This window comes from Prunus avium, chromosome 1 (genome assembly GCF_965620075.1).
Source record: "Prunus avium chromosome 1, drPruAviu1.hap1.1, whole genome shotgun sequence".
Lineage (NCBI taxonomy): Eukaryota > Viridiplantae > Streptophyta > Magnoliopsida > Rosales > Rosaceae > Prunus > Prunus avium.
In genome coordinates, this window is record NC_142284.1 from 37,598,506 (window position 1) to 37,611,255 (window position 12,750).

At 37.9% G+C, this 12,750-nt stretch overlaps 1 protein-coding gene across 1 annotated transcript; it reads left to right on the plus strand.

Annotated features, from left to right (window-relative positions):
• Positions 1–69: 69 nt before the first annotated feature.
• LOX6 (PLAT/LH2 domain-containing lipoxygenase family protein) lies at positions 70–4,256 on the plus strand. The gene is made up of 9 exons (XM_021953955.2): positions 70–718; positions 986–1,269; positions 1,372–1,609; positions 1,715–2,044; positions 2,141–2,226; positions 2,321–2,428; positions 2,524–2,825; positions 2,947–3,213; positions 3,335–4,256. Exons 1-9 carry the CDS (start codon positions 331–333, stop codon positions 4,092–4,094), a joined length of 2,763 nt encoding a protein of 920 aa, XP_021809647.1. The 5' UTR covers positions 70–330; the 3' UTR covers positions 4,095–4,256.
• The last annotated feature ends 8,494 nt before the right edge of the window (positions 4,257–12,750 follow it).

Genomic DNA, 12,750 nt, shown 5'->3' on the forward strand with positions numbered 1-12,750 from the left:
CCTAACCCTTCTTTATAATTGGAGCTTGACATCACGCGCCATCAACTGAGAGTGTCCATTGTCGTCTTCAACCCCATTTAAAAAGAAAGAAAGTGGAAGACCCATGAAATGAAAGCTCAGAAAGTCCCATTATTTTAGTGAGTGGCCTCTCAAAAAAATCTCAGACAGCCAAGTTCTTCTTTAAAGCAGCAAGATCAACCGCCAGAAAAAGCAGAAACGCTGTCGTTTAGCCGACACTAAGTTTACTTATATATCTTCCTCTCATCACTTTCCCTTTTCAAAAAGTATTGAACTTCATCATCTGTGAGTGAAAAGTTGTTAGAGAGAGAAATGTATGCAGTGAAACAGCCCACCACTGCTTCTCTCAGGTCAAACGTCGCCGTTGACCGGCGGGTTACCGGGTCCGGGAGGTACACCAAAGTCCGAAAGGCCATTGTACTCGGTTCCGGGTCAAGGGTCAATGGGCATGGATCAGTCAGAGCCGTGATCAGTGGTGGAGACAAAGCTGTGGAGGCTTCAACCCCAATGCAGAGCAAAGACGTTACTGGGTCTTTGGTTCCTTCTTCTTCTGGAGGGATCCAAGTGAAGGCAGTGGTGACCATCAGGAAGAAGATGAAGGAGAAGATCACAGAGAAGATTGAGGATCAGTGGGAGTTCTTTGTTAATGGGATTGGACAGGGGATTATGATTCAGCTCATCAGTGATCAAGTTGATCCTGGTTAGTTAGTTTCTTAATTTTACTTATTAAATGGCTTTAACTTTTGTGCTTCTTTGTAGTTCACTTTATATGTTCTTTTCTGGATAGCAATAATTTTGTATGGTTGTGCTTCTTTTTGGTTTTTGGTTTCTGGTTTCATGGGTGGATTAGTGTGCAAGATGTTTGTGCTTTGTGCTTGATTGTCTGTTTCATACTTGCTCTGTTTTGGCATTGTGTTTCCAAATCTGAGGCCCTGTGGTAATTAATCTTTGTTGTTTGTTGTCACAGTTACCAATTCAGGAAAGAGTGTCCAATCTGCTGTGAGAGGGTGGCTGCCGAGGCCATTGCCTTCGGACTATGCACACATTGTTGAATATGCTGCCGACTTCACAGTCCCATCTGACTTTGGGTCTCCTGGAGCAATTCTCATTACCAATCTTCAGGGAAAAGAGTTCTACTTGTTGGAGATTGTCATTCATGGTTTTGATGGAGGCCCCGTTTTCTTCCCTGCAAACACTTGGATCCATTCGCGCAAGGACAATCCTGAAAGTAGAATTATCTTCAAAAATCAAGTACGAAAACCATATGCCCATGTATCTATATCTGATTTCTGCTATTTTCTATCATGTTGCATGAAAGATTTTTGGCTTACATTATCATGTTGTTGTTAATAGGCATATCTGCCTTCACAAACGCCAGCAGGCCTTAAAGATCTTCGGCGTGAAGACTTACTCAGCATCCGGGGTAATGGGAAAGGCAGGAGGAAGGAACATGATAGAATTTATGACTATGATGTTTACAATGAATTGGGAAATCCTGATAAGGATCAAGAACTAGCTAGACCAGTCATTGGTGGAGAGGAGAGGCCTTATCCTAGGCGCTGTAGAACTGGCAGGCCTCCAACAAAGTCAGGTATGATGTTCTTTCTCTATACTAAATAGTACAGTCCAATTTTCCATATTACATTAACTTTATAGCATTGACATCTAATTGCTCTTTTGCATGGCATTCAAACAGATCCTCTTTCGGAGAGTAGAATTGAAAAGCCCCATCCAGTTTACGTGCCTCGGGATGAAACTTTTGAGGAAATTAAGCAAAACACTTTCTCAGCCGGAAGGTTGAAAGCTTTGCTTCACAATCTTCTACCATCTCTGGCTGTTACATTGTCAAGTTCAGACATCCCTTTCAAGGCCTTCTCTGATATAGATGACCTATATAATGATGGTGTCCTCATAAAAGAAGAGGAGCAAAAAGAAGGCAAGAAACTGTTTCTGGGCAGCATGGTGAAAGAGGTTCTCACAGTTGGAGAGAGGTGGTTGAAATACGAAATCCCGGCTGTTATAAAAGGTAAATCCACTTGTTCTCCCTCTATCCTTAAATACTTTCCCCTTGTCTTGTCTTTAATATCATTTCTTTCTCCTGTTGTTTAATTTGTGTGGTCAGGGGATAGATTTGCTTGGTTGCGGGACAATGAGTTTGCACGCCAAACTTTAGCTGGGGTCAATCCAGTGAACATTGAAATTTTGAAGGTAACAAACATACAAACAAATTCTATGGTCAATTATTATGTACTTTTAAATGAAATGCCCGTTTGAAGTCCTTAATTCGGGTTATATTTCACAGGAATTTCCAATTATCAGCAAGCTAGATCCTGCCGTTTACGGTCCTCCAGAGTCTGCTATCACAAAGGAATTGATAGAGCAGGAACTCAATGGGATAAGTGTAGAAAAGGTATTAATGTCTATATGCATTATGAGAAATGTTATGTGAATAAGGGTATTCCTTTCTTTCTATAGTTCTCTAAACCGAACATTTTATCATACCAGGCTATTGAGGATAAGAGACTGTTTATACTTGATTACCATGACATATTTATGCCGTTTATCGAGAAGATGAACTCGTTGCCGGGGAGAAAAGCTTATGCGTCTAGGACAGTTTTCTTCTTTACCCCTACTGGTATTATGAGGCCTATAGCTATTGAGCTTTCACTTCCACCAACAAGTTCATCCCCCCATAGTAAGCATGTTTACACACATGGGCATCATGCTACTACGCATTGGATTTGGAAGCTGGCCAAAGCTCATGTTTGCTCAAATGATGCCGGCATCCATCAACTAGTTAATCACTGGTAAAACACAAACAGATTTGGATCTGCAAAGTTTACATTATGTCACGTTTAAACAATTGTTGACCATGTTAAACTAGGATGTCTTGCGCTTATAATCTGTTGGTAATTTGTGTTTACCTAGGTTGAGGACTCATGCTTGCATGGAGCCTTATATAATTGCGACTCATAGACAGCTTAGCTCAATGCACCCCATTTACAAGCTTCTTCACCCTCACATGCGCTACACTTTAGAGATCAATGCACTTGCACGGCAAAGTTTAATAAATGGAGGGGGAATAATTGAAGCTTCTTTTAGTCCTGGAAAGTATGCCATGGAGGTAAGCTCTGCAGCATACAAGAATATGTGGAGGTTTGACATGGAGGCATTACCAGCCGATCTTATTCGAAGGTAAGGTTTTGATGAGTGTCATAGGGTCAGTGTATCTGTGTCTTTATTTCCAGAATTTATTGCCAGCCTTGGCAAGCAAGCAAATTGACTAAGTGGTTGATACTTGTGTTAACATTTTCAGAGGCATGGCTGTGGAAGATCCTTCAACTCCTAGTGGCATGAGACTTGTAATTGAGGACTATCCATATGCTGCAGATGGCCTCCTCATATGGTCTGCCATAAAAGAATGGGTAGAATCCTATGTGGAACACTACTACTCTGAGCCAAATTCTGTCACGTCCGATGTTGAGCTCCAAGACTGGTGGAGTGAGATCAAGAATAAGGGTCACTACGACAAGCGGAACGAGCCATGGTGGCCTAAACTTAAAACCAAAGAGGACTTATCCAGTATACTTACAACAATGATTTGGGTTGCTTCAGGGCAACATGCAGCCATCAACTTTGGCCAGTACCCGTTTGGTGGTTATGTGCCAAACCGTCCTACCCTTATGAGAAAACTCATTCCACAAGAAGACGACCCTGATTATGAGAATTTTATTTCTAACCCACAGAGAACTTTCCTGTCTTCCTTGGCAACTAAACTTCAAGCCACCAAGGTAATGGCTGTACAAGATACTCTCTCAACTCACTCCCCAGATGAAGAGTACTTGGGTCAGGTGAACCCTCTGCACTCCCATTGGATCAGTGATCAGGAAATTTTGAAATCGTTCAATAGGTTCTCTGATAGGCTAAAGGAGATAGAGAAGATCATTGAGAAAAAGAACAGAGATAGCCATCTTAAAAATAGGAGTGGGGCAGGCATTCCGCCATACGAGTTGCTGCTTCCCTCATCAGGCCCTGGGGTAACTGGCCGCGGAATCCCCAACAGTATTTCTATTTGATGGCTGTAGCTGGTTCAATGCTTTGGTCGGTATTAGCATCTTGTAAACATTCAAAATATTGTGCAGTCTTAGGGTTTTTTTTGGTCGGAGTGCAGTCGTAGTTTGTTTATCAAACAAGTAGTAAAAGATCTGTGATCAATGATAAAGCTGCAGTCTTTATTATAGAGAGAGCATCCTGCCTTGTCTTAGTGTTTACAAATGAAACGGGTTAATGGGTCTGATGCGGGTTGATGTTGCGTAGATTTAGCTCCACCAAAATGGATTAAGCTGCATCCTCAACTTGTGATACTCGCAAGTGCACGAGCCGTTGGTAGTTTAGCGTATGTAAGTGCGAGGTCGATTCCACAGGGATTGGTGATTGAATGATCCAATTTAGTTTCCCTACACAAAACAGAAATGAAAAAGAGGAAATAAATAAAACAAGGAAGAAAGAAATAAGTAACTCAAGCAAATAAGTTCCCAAGTTCAATTAGATTAATGGATTGATTCTAGCTAAAGTATGATTAAGCCATGGTGTGTGGTCATAACCTTGTGTTCCTAATTCCCTAATTTGATCATTTGTTGTCTAACCTAAAATTAAGCATTAGGAACCCATTAAGCATAGAAGAACATTTTAAACAACCAAGCATGTATCTAATCCCTGTTGTCGAATGTCCATACATACTCTTCCTATTCATAGTTCAATTCGAATTAAAGCATGGTGTATACTCTTAATTCAAACCAAGATAGCTAACATGCAAGCCTAAATGGTGATCAATCATTCAAACTAGCATATTAACTTATAAGCATAATGAATAAGAACAAAAACCATAATTGAAACTTGGAAACTAATTCAACTTGAAAACTTAAGAAAAGAATTTACATAACAAAGAAAAATAAATTACAACTAAGAAAACTTTAAGGAAACTAAGAGAACTTTGAGGAAGAAAGGAAGTGTTTGAGAACTTTGAGGAGGGAGAAGAAAGTGTTTGGGAACTTTAGAGAATTTTGGAAGAACATGTGTTTGAGAGCTTTGAGGATTTTGGAAGGGAATGTGTTTGTGAAGTGTTTGAGACATGAAGACTTTTGGAAGAGAAGGGAAGTAGAGAGATGTTTGATATTTAGTACAAAGAAAATTTAATAGAATGATCTTATTACAACAATTGAGAACTACAAAGGGAAACTAAGAGAATTTGAGGGAGAGAAGGGAAGGGAGCTCTAGAGAAGTGCTTGAGAGCTCCCCCCCTTGGGGTGTGTTTACAAGCTTAGAGAACTTCCCTATTTATAGGCCTAGGGGAAGTGAAAATCTGAATTCAAAATGGCTAATGCATACAACACTTGTTTTATAAAATCTGAAATGGTTGATGCACTTGTATTAGAAAATCTAAATTGGGTGATGCACTTGTATTAGAAAATCTTGAATTGGTTGATGCACTTCACCAATAGATCCCACCAGCAGCCCTAGCTCATCTTCATGTCACCATGACCAAGCTTCCAACCAGAAATGATAGCTCATACCTAGCTCACCATGACCAAGCATCCAACCAGCACATGCTGAGGTCAGCATGACCAGCAACTTCAAGGGCTTACAACTTGGGCTTCTCTTAATCAAATTAGGACTTTAAGCACTCTAAATTGAAGTTCAGAATGTCTTCTTTCCAGCCATATGTTATTTGGGCCAATCCAAGGTCGGAGGAAGAAGATAAGGCCGAAACAAATTGCTAACTCATTTTCCGCGCTGATAAGATCCATCCTGAGCATGGTTCTGTGTTTGCTAGGTAACGGACTCCAAATTTATCCAATGGGGCTGAATTTTGGATATGTTATAGTACACACCAATTGGAACAACTTTCATGAAGAATGTGGCCTCATTCGAGCTATGTAGGTGGTTGAAACAATGCTTGCAATATGACCTACGGAACTGGACTGGCAGGGGGCTGTAGCCAAAATGAGTTTGTCTTTAAGCTCTTCTTCCCTTTATCCAAATCAGGCTTTAACATGCATGGATTGCATCATTTCCTATCCAAAGCCATCATTGTTCCCTAAAGCTGAAAGATAAACACAAAAAGGATTAAAAGTACAAGTTTAACTCAAAAACATAACCAAATCATAAGCTAGAAGGGTACAAAATGATATACAATTATGAACCGATCAAATACCCCCAAACCTAGATTTTGCTAGTCCTCGAGCAAAACAACACAAAACAAAGTTAAAAACAAAACAAGAAGTTAACTAGACCACTTTCGTAGGTAACTCGATTGCATTGAGCGTATGCAACAAGCCTTTAAACCTCTAGGCATCCCTAGTAGGAGGAGTTTTGTCTCCTGAGGGTTTAACAGTTACGATACCCACAAACGTTTTTCTAACTCTACAAAACAAAATGGTTAGAAAACTTATTAGATTTGTTAGTTCTTAAGCAAAACCAAAAACAAAAACAAACATAAAAATAAAAACAAAACACAAAACACAAAACACAAAAACAAAAAAAACAAAATCAAAATAAAAACTCAAAACAATCTTTCCGAACATTTTGTGAAGAGAAATGACTCATGCACATGACTTAAACGTTTTGACAATAAAAGCTCAATTTTAGACATTATTCACAAAGCGGCAAAGTTCAAAACATAATATGCTCAAAGTGTAGTAGTGTGATAGCCAAATGCAACAAATTCCCCAATCTTAGTTTTCACACAATTTCAAAAATCATACAAAGCACAAATTCAACTTCAAATCTCACCAAAGTTGTCCTCTCACAAATGAATCACTCAGAAGAGGGCTATAATGCAACACTCAGTTATAAACATGAGATTAGAGTTAAACCATAAAGACTTAACTCAAAATAGAAAGATGAAGAACTTGCATTAATATGATCTCAAGAAGGATGCCAAACACTTAAAAGCAGAAAATGAATGCAATTCAACCACATGACATTTAAGATCAATTTAGGTCTTTAGTAAAGGTTGTAACTGGGCCAAGGGAGTAAGGTGAGTAAAAAATGAAAGGTATGGATAATACAAAGTCCAAGGAACTCGCAATGTAAGAGCATAAAATAATTGTTTACAAGACTTCGAATCATCACGATTAGATTTTTTCTTTTACATGATCAAAACTCCTTATACCTTCATTTACATTGATTGATACTCCTTTCCTTTAATTGAACAAACACCAATTTATTTTGAAGGCCCAAAAATGAAATTTCAATCAACCACCACTTAAATTTTCTCTTTTCTTTCACCAATTGTGTGATTTTTTTTTTCTTCGAAATGTAACACCCATTCCCAAACTTAGTATGAAAAACACATCCCAATTAAAGCTTTTGAGTTCCTTAGAAAGGTAAATATTTATTTTTCGGGCTAAGGCGAGGAAATAAAATTGGTAAATGAAAGAAAAGGTTTACATGTAGGCTCAAAATGGTTAACAATGGAAAATCATGCTTAAGCATGCATAAGGTTAGCTTGAAAGGCACAAACGATCCAAAGAGGGCCTTAATATCACTTCTTAAATGTCATGAAATCAAATTGCATAAGAATGAATGACTTTTAAGTGTTCAACCAAATCAATGAATAATGAGATCAAACAACAACTTTGATGACAAGAAAATAAGAGTATGTATATAACACTCATGAATTGAAGTACAAGGCTCAAAAGCTCACTTTATATGGTTGGTTATATAAGTCTAATTTATGCTTCATACAATTCTTTAGATCATGCAAATCCTTTAATTGGAAAATTATGAAACAAATGGCAAGTTTAAAGAAGGTTTCAAGCATATCATGTTAGAACAATGCCAAATTAATTAATTTTTTTTTAATTTTAATTTATTTTTTTTTAATAAAGAAAAAAAACACTAAAAAAAAAATGAAATCCAATTTTCATTTAAGTCATGCAAACATTTATCACAATCTCATCAAATGTGTTCGGAAAGTGAATAAAATCAAAATAAAAATAAAAGCAAGACTCAAACAAAATAAAATAAAAATAAAAACAAGCAAAAAAATTAAATTAAATTAAGGAAAAAAATCAAATTTACATGCTAAACTCCAATACCCCCAAACCTAGAAATGAACATTGTCCTCAATGTTTAAAAATTAGGAACAAGCAATGTCATAGCAAGAAATGAAAGGTACTAAAGTAAATATAAATCACAAAACACACAAGAATTAAAATACACAAATAAAATAATTACAAAAATAAAAATTACAAAACAAACAAACAAACAAACAAAAAATGAAACAGTAAACCCTAATCACACAATTCTGAAACCCAAAAAAAAAGTTGAAGCCCAAAGCCCACAATGAAATTAACCCACCTTGAAACCCAAACAAGGTGAAAAACCTACCCAAAATGAATTCTGAAGCCCACACATTTTATTATTATTATTTTTTTTTTAAAAAAAAGAAGATAAAACGTGAATTATGAGCGCAAAGTGGGAATTCTGAAAAGAAAGCACGTGGTCCCTAATGTCGTCTCATGGATAGTCACGGGCAGAAAGCAGGAGCCACGTGTCGACGCATAGAGGCGCCGCAGACTCCACAAGCAGAAATTACGGGGCCATACAAAGTCGTGATGACTTTACTGAACGCGTCCGTTCAGAAAGGTCACGTCGAGATAAATGTGTTGGGTACGGTTGGGAAGCGAGAAGGTTGTGGGACTCGATGAATGCTGGAGATTCAGAAATGCTTAGACGCTGCAATGGCTAGGGTTTGTCAAAGACTATATCTATAAGAAGGAAAAAGAAGGGGATAAAAACAAAACCACAAACTCAGAAACACAAAAGAGAAAAGAAGAAAAAAGTGAGAAATCAAATGGCCTCTTCCTACCCATTTTCGTTGGATCTCAACCTAGCTCCACCGACTCAAACACGGGGCCAAGCAGCAGCACCAATATGGATGCCCTACTTTGGCTCCTCACGGGGGCCTGTGTCTGTCAATGACTCAATACTCCTAGACAACGATGTTGCTATTGGAGTTGGCAGAAATTTAGTGACTCCCAAAGATATACATGTGTTCGGGACAAGGGATGACAACCGAGTCACGAGTGATGCCCTGGCACTGAGCGTGCAGAGTACAGCATGTGTTGCAAGTTTGGGTCATCGCCTACTTGCGAAGTCCCATGAGGTAGAGGTGCTGAAAGCTCAGTTGGCGGCGGAGCGAAGTATGGTTGAAGATTGTCAAAGTGCTATAAAGAGCTTAAAAAGGGAGAGGTCAAGGATAGTGGAGGTGAATCGACACCAGCTAGAAGTATTGCGGGACGAGAATAAAAACCTATCAAAGATGGTAGAGTTGTATTCTCGCGACATGCGAAAGCAGCTGGAGGACCTAGACCGACCGGGTAAACGCAAGCAAGCAGATCGCGAGAGTAGTTACGCTCAAGCTAAGATTGCGATCTTTGGGAGCTCAAGTGATGAGCCCCAAGAGGCTGTGCGTGAAGCCCCGGAAGAGGACAGCCAGAGGGCCAAACTCAAAGCTCCTATGGTCGAGACACCGAAGGCCAAGAAGAAATGATTTCAGTTTTTATTTAATTTCAAAGTGTATGTGTGTTTTTTTTTTTTCTTTAATTGGGAAATAAAAACGTTAGCTATCTCGAAGAAACGATCGACCCTAAATTTAAAGAACGACAATCAAACAAAAACACGAAGACCCAAACAAGATTTTTTTTTATTTTTTATTTTTAGTTAAGTAAATACACAAATAACTGCTTCTTCTTTTAAGAGAAAAACTTAAGGATGACCAGTTAAGGGCCTCAGAAAACACAGCCAGGGGTTCCGGGAAGGTTGGAGGGGTCACAATGGTCCCGCTTAAAACCCTAACTTCTTAGACACCGAAGGTGTCGCCTTAAAGAACTCCTAGACACTGTATAGACTGCGGTTGCTCACTGGAGTTACCAAAAATTTAGCTCCTTCAAAGAATATCCTATGAGTTTTAAATTATACTACCTAATTAAATAAAAAAACAAAATAAATAAATAAATAAATAAACTGAAATAAACACGCAATTCAAACAAGAATTTAAAAGAAGAGTTGGGATTCTTGCACCAGGTGTCCAAGACGCATCTTTAATTTTGTCTCTTCTTCCAACTACATTATTAAGAAACCTGTCAAACAAGAAGAAAATAATTGAAAATAAAATAAAATAAAATAAAATAAAATAAAAACTGAAAAAGCAAAAACACAAACATCAGAAAACAGGGAGGCAAAAGTAAGTGAAAGTGTAGACATGCTCCCTTTTAAAAAAAAACGTGCTCGCAATTTGCGCCAGAAATGAAGGGATCCGAGAGAAAAGAGCACAGGATAGCACCCTCGAGATCCGAAGTGCTTTCGGCTCCCTCGTCTGTATAAGTCTATTTAAACTCATCTCGGTGAAGTAGAAGAGTACCCCGCATTTCTTCCTGCAAATTCAGAGAAAAACATCAAAAAATCCAAAAACAAAACAATGGCATCCTCATGCACTCACCTTGATGATCTCAACCTTGAATTGTCCCTTGCGCCACCGAATGCGCAGATAAGGGCTCCTCAAAACCATGTCTTCCCAAACTCCACATATCATCATGGTACGGCCTCAAACTTTGCTGAGGTAATACCGAACTTTTCTGAGGCAGTGCCGAACAGAGCAGCGCTGCTGGAAGGCATGATTGGCAGCAAGCTCACATCGACAGATCATCTGCATGTGGCAAAGAGGTCTGACAAGGCAGCAGTGGAGGAGTCCCACAATTTAACTGTGCTCCACGCGGTCTCGGCTACCAATTTGGGCATGCGTTTACTGGCGAGAACACGGGAGTGTGCCGCGATGAGCGAGGAAATAGTTTCCTTGAAGGCTATGGTGGCGGACTTGCAGAAGCGGCTCTACTGTGCCAATCAGCACGTGGAAGCACTGCAAAGAAAAAATGAGGACCATGTGGAGCTGCTGCAGATTCTGCAAGTAAGAGATAATAGAGGCATGCCATGAAGATGAAGATGAAGACGAAGAAGAAGAAGAAGAAGTTGTTTTTATTTTTAATTTATTTGAATGTTCTTTTTTTTTTTTGTTTTTTTTTTGTTTTTTTTTAAAATTTTTTACTTTTTTTTTTCTTTGTTTGTAATGCAGTGTTTGAGTGAAATAAAAATAATATGTTTTTAACACTCAGAAATAAACTAACTAACCACACCACGTAAATAAATACATAAACTAACTTAACAAAACAAAAAAAAGAAAACAAAGAAGTTCCAAATTGATTTTTTTTTTAAATTTATTATTATTTACAACTAACTGACCACACAAAGAAAAATAAAAAAAAAAAAAAAAAAAAAAAAAAAAAAAAAAAAAAAAAAAAAAAAAAAAAAGAAGTTCCAAACTTCAATTTACAAGGATAAAAAAAATAAAAACTCAAATTTCAATTTTTTAAAATTTTAGTTTTTTTTTTAGTTTTTTTTTTTATAAAACACACAAATATACAAGCAACTCATGGATGACCAGTTAAGGGCCTCAGAAAACACAGCCAGGGGATCCGGGAAGGTTGGAGGGGTCACAAAGGTCCCACTTAAAACCCAAACTTCTTAGACACCGAAGGTGTCGCCTAAAGAACTCCTAGACACTGTATTGACGGAGACGCTCACTGGAGTTACCACGAGTCAGCTAATATAAAAAATCTTTTTAATTTTTTTTAATAAAAGAAATAGAAAATTAAAATTACTAAAATAATAACAAAACAACTAAAGAGAAAAGATTGGAATACTCCCCCTTGAAGCGATTAGGTCGAGCATGGATGCATTTGGAGGTCGCGACTTCTCCCACTGCTCCACACTCCCCATTCTTATGATTGAGGTTGCCATCTCTCTCCATTTTTATTAAGCTATCATAAATTGCTAAAACGAACACAAAAAACTTGAAACAGAATTAAAGGATTACGAAATATAAAAAAAAACTAAAAATGAAAAGGAAAAATCAACACACGTCCAATTCCATGCTTCAAAGCAACAAGCACCAATGGGTTGTGTAAGCTGGGACTTAAACCCAGTTCTCTTGCTTGTTGGGCAATTGTCCTTTTCTGTTGGACTACAAACACAACTTGTCCATTAACGTCATTAACTTTAAAACTTGAAATTGTCCAGTTAAGAAAAAAAAATAAAGTAGGAAAGCCAAATAGAATCAAACAATGTTACCGATCCCCGGCAACGGCGCCAAAAACTTGTTGCGTAGATTTAGCTCCACCAAAATGGATTAAGCTGCATCCTCAACTTGTGATACTCGCAAGTGCACGAGCCGTTGGTAGTTTAGCGTATGTAAGTGCGAGGTCGATTCCACAGGGATTGGTGATTGAATGATCCAATTTAGTTTCCCTACACAAAACAGAAATGAAAAAGAGGAAATAAATAAAACAAGGAAGAAAGAAATAAGTAACTCAAGCAAATAAGTTCCCAAGTTCAATTAGATTAATGGATTGATTCTAGCTAAAGTATGATTAAGCCATGGTGTGTGGTCATAACCTTGTGTTCCTAATTCCCTAATTTGATCATTTGTTGTCTAACCTAAAATTAAGCATTAGGAACCCATTAAGCATAGAAGAACATTTTAAACAACCAAGCATGTATCTAATCCCTGTTGTCGAATGTCCATACATACTCTTCCTATTCATAGTTCAATTCGAATTAAAGCATGGTGTATACTCTTAATTCAAACCAAGATAGCTAACATGCAAGCCT

Excerpts from the sequence above, each read along its gene's own strand:
- LOX6 (XM_021953955.2), top strand. The coding sequence starts at position 331 with ATGTATGCAGTGAAACAGCCCACCACTGCTTCTCTCAGGTCAAACGTC. Across the intron at positions 719-985 it reads CAGTGATCAAGTTGATCCTG|TTACCAATTCAGGAAAGAGT; the intron begins GTTAGTTAGTTT and ends TTGTTGTCACAG. Across the intron at positions 1,610-1,714 it reads CAGGCCTCCAACAAAGTCAG|ATCCTCTTTCGGAGAGTAGA; the intron begins GTATGATGTTCT and ends GCATTCAAACAG.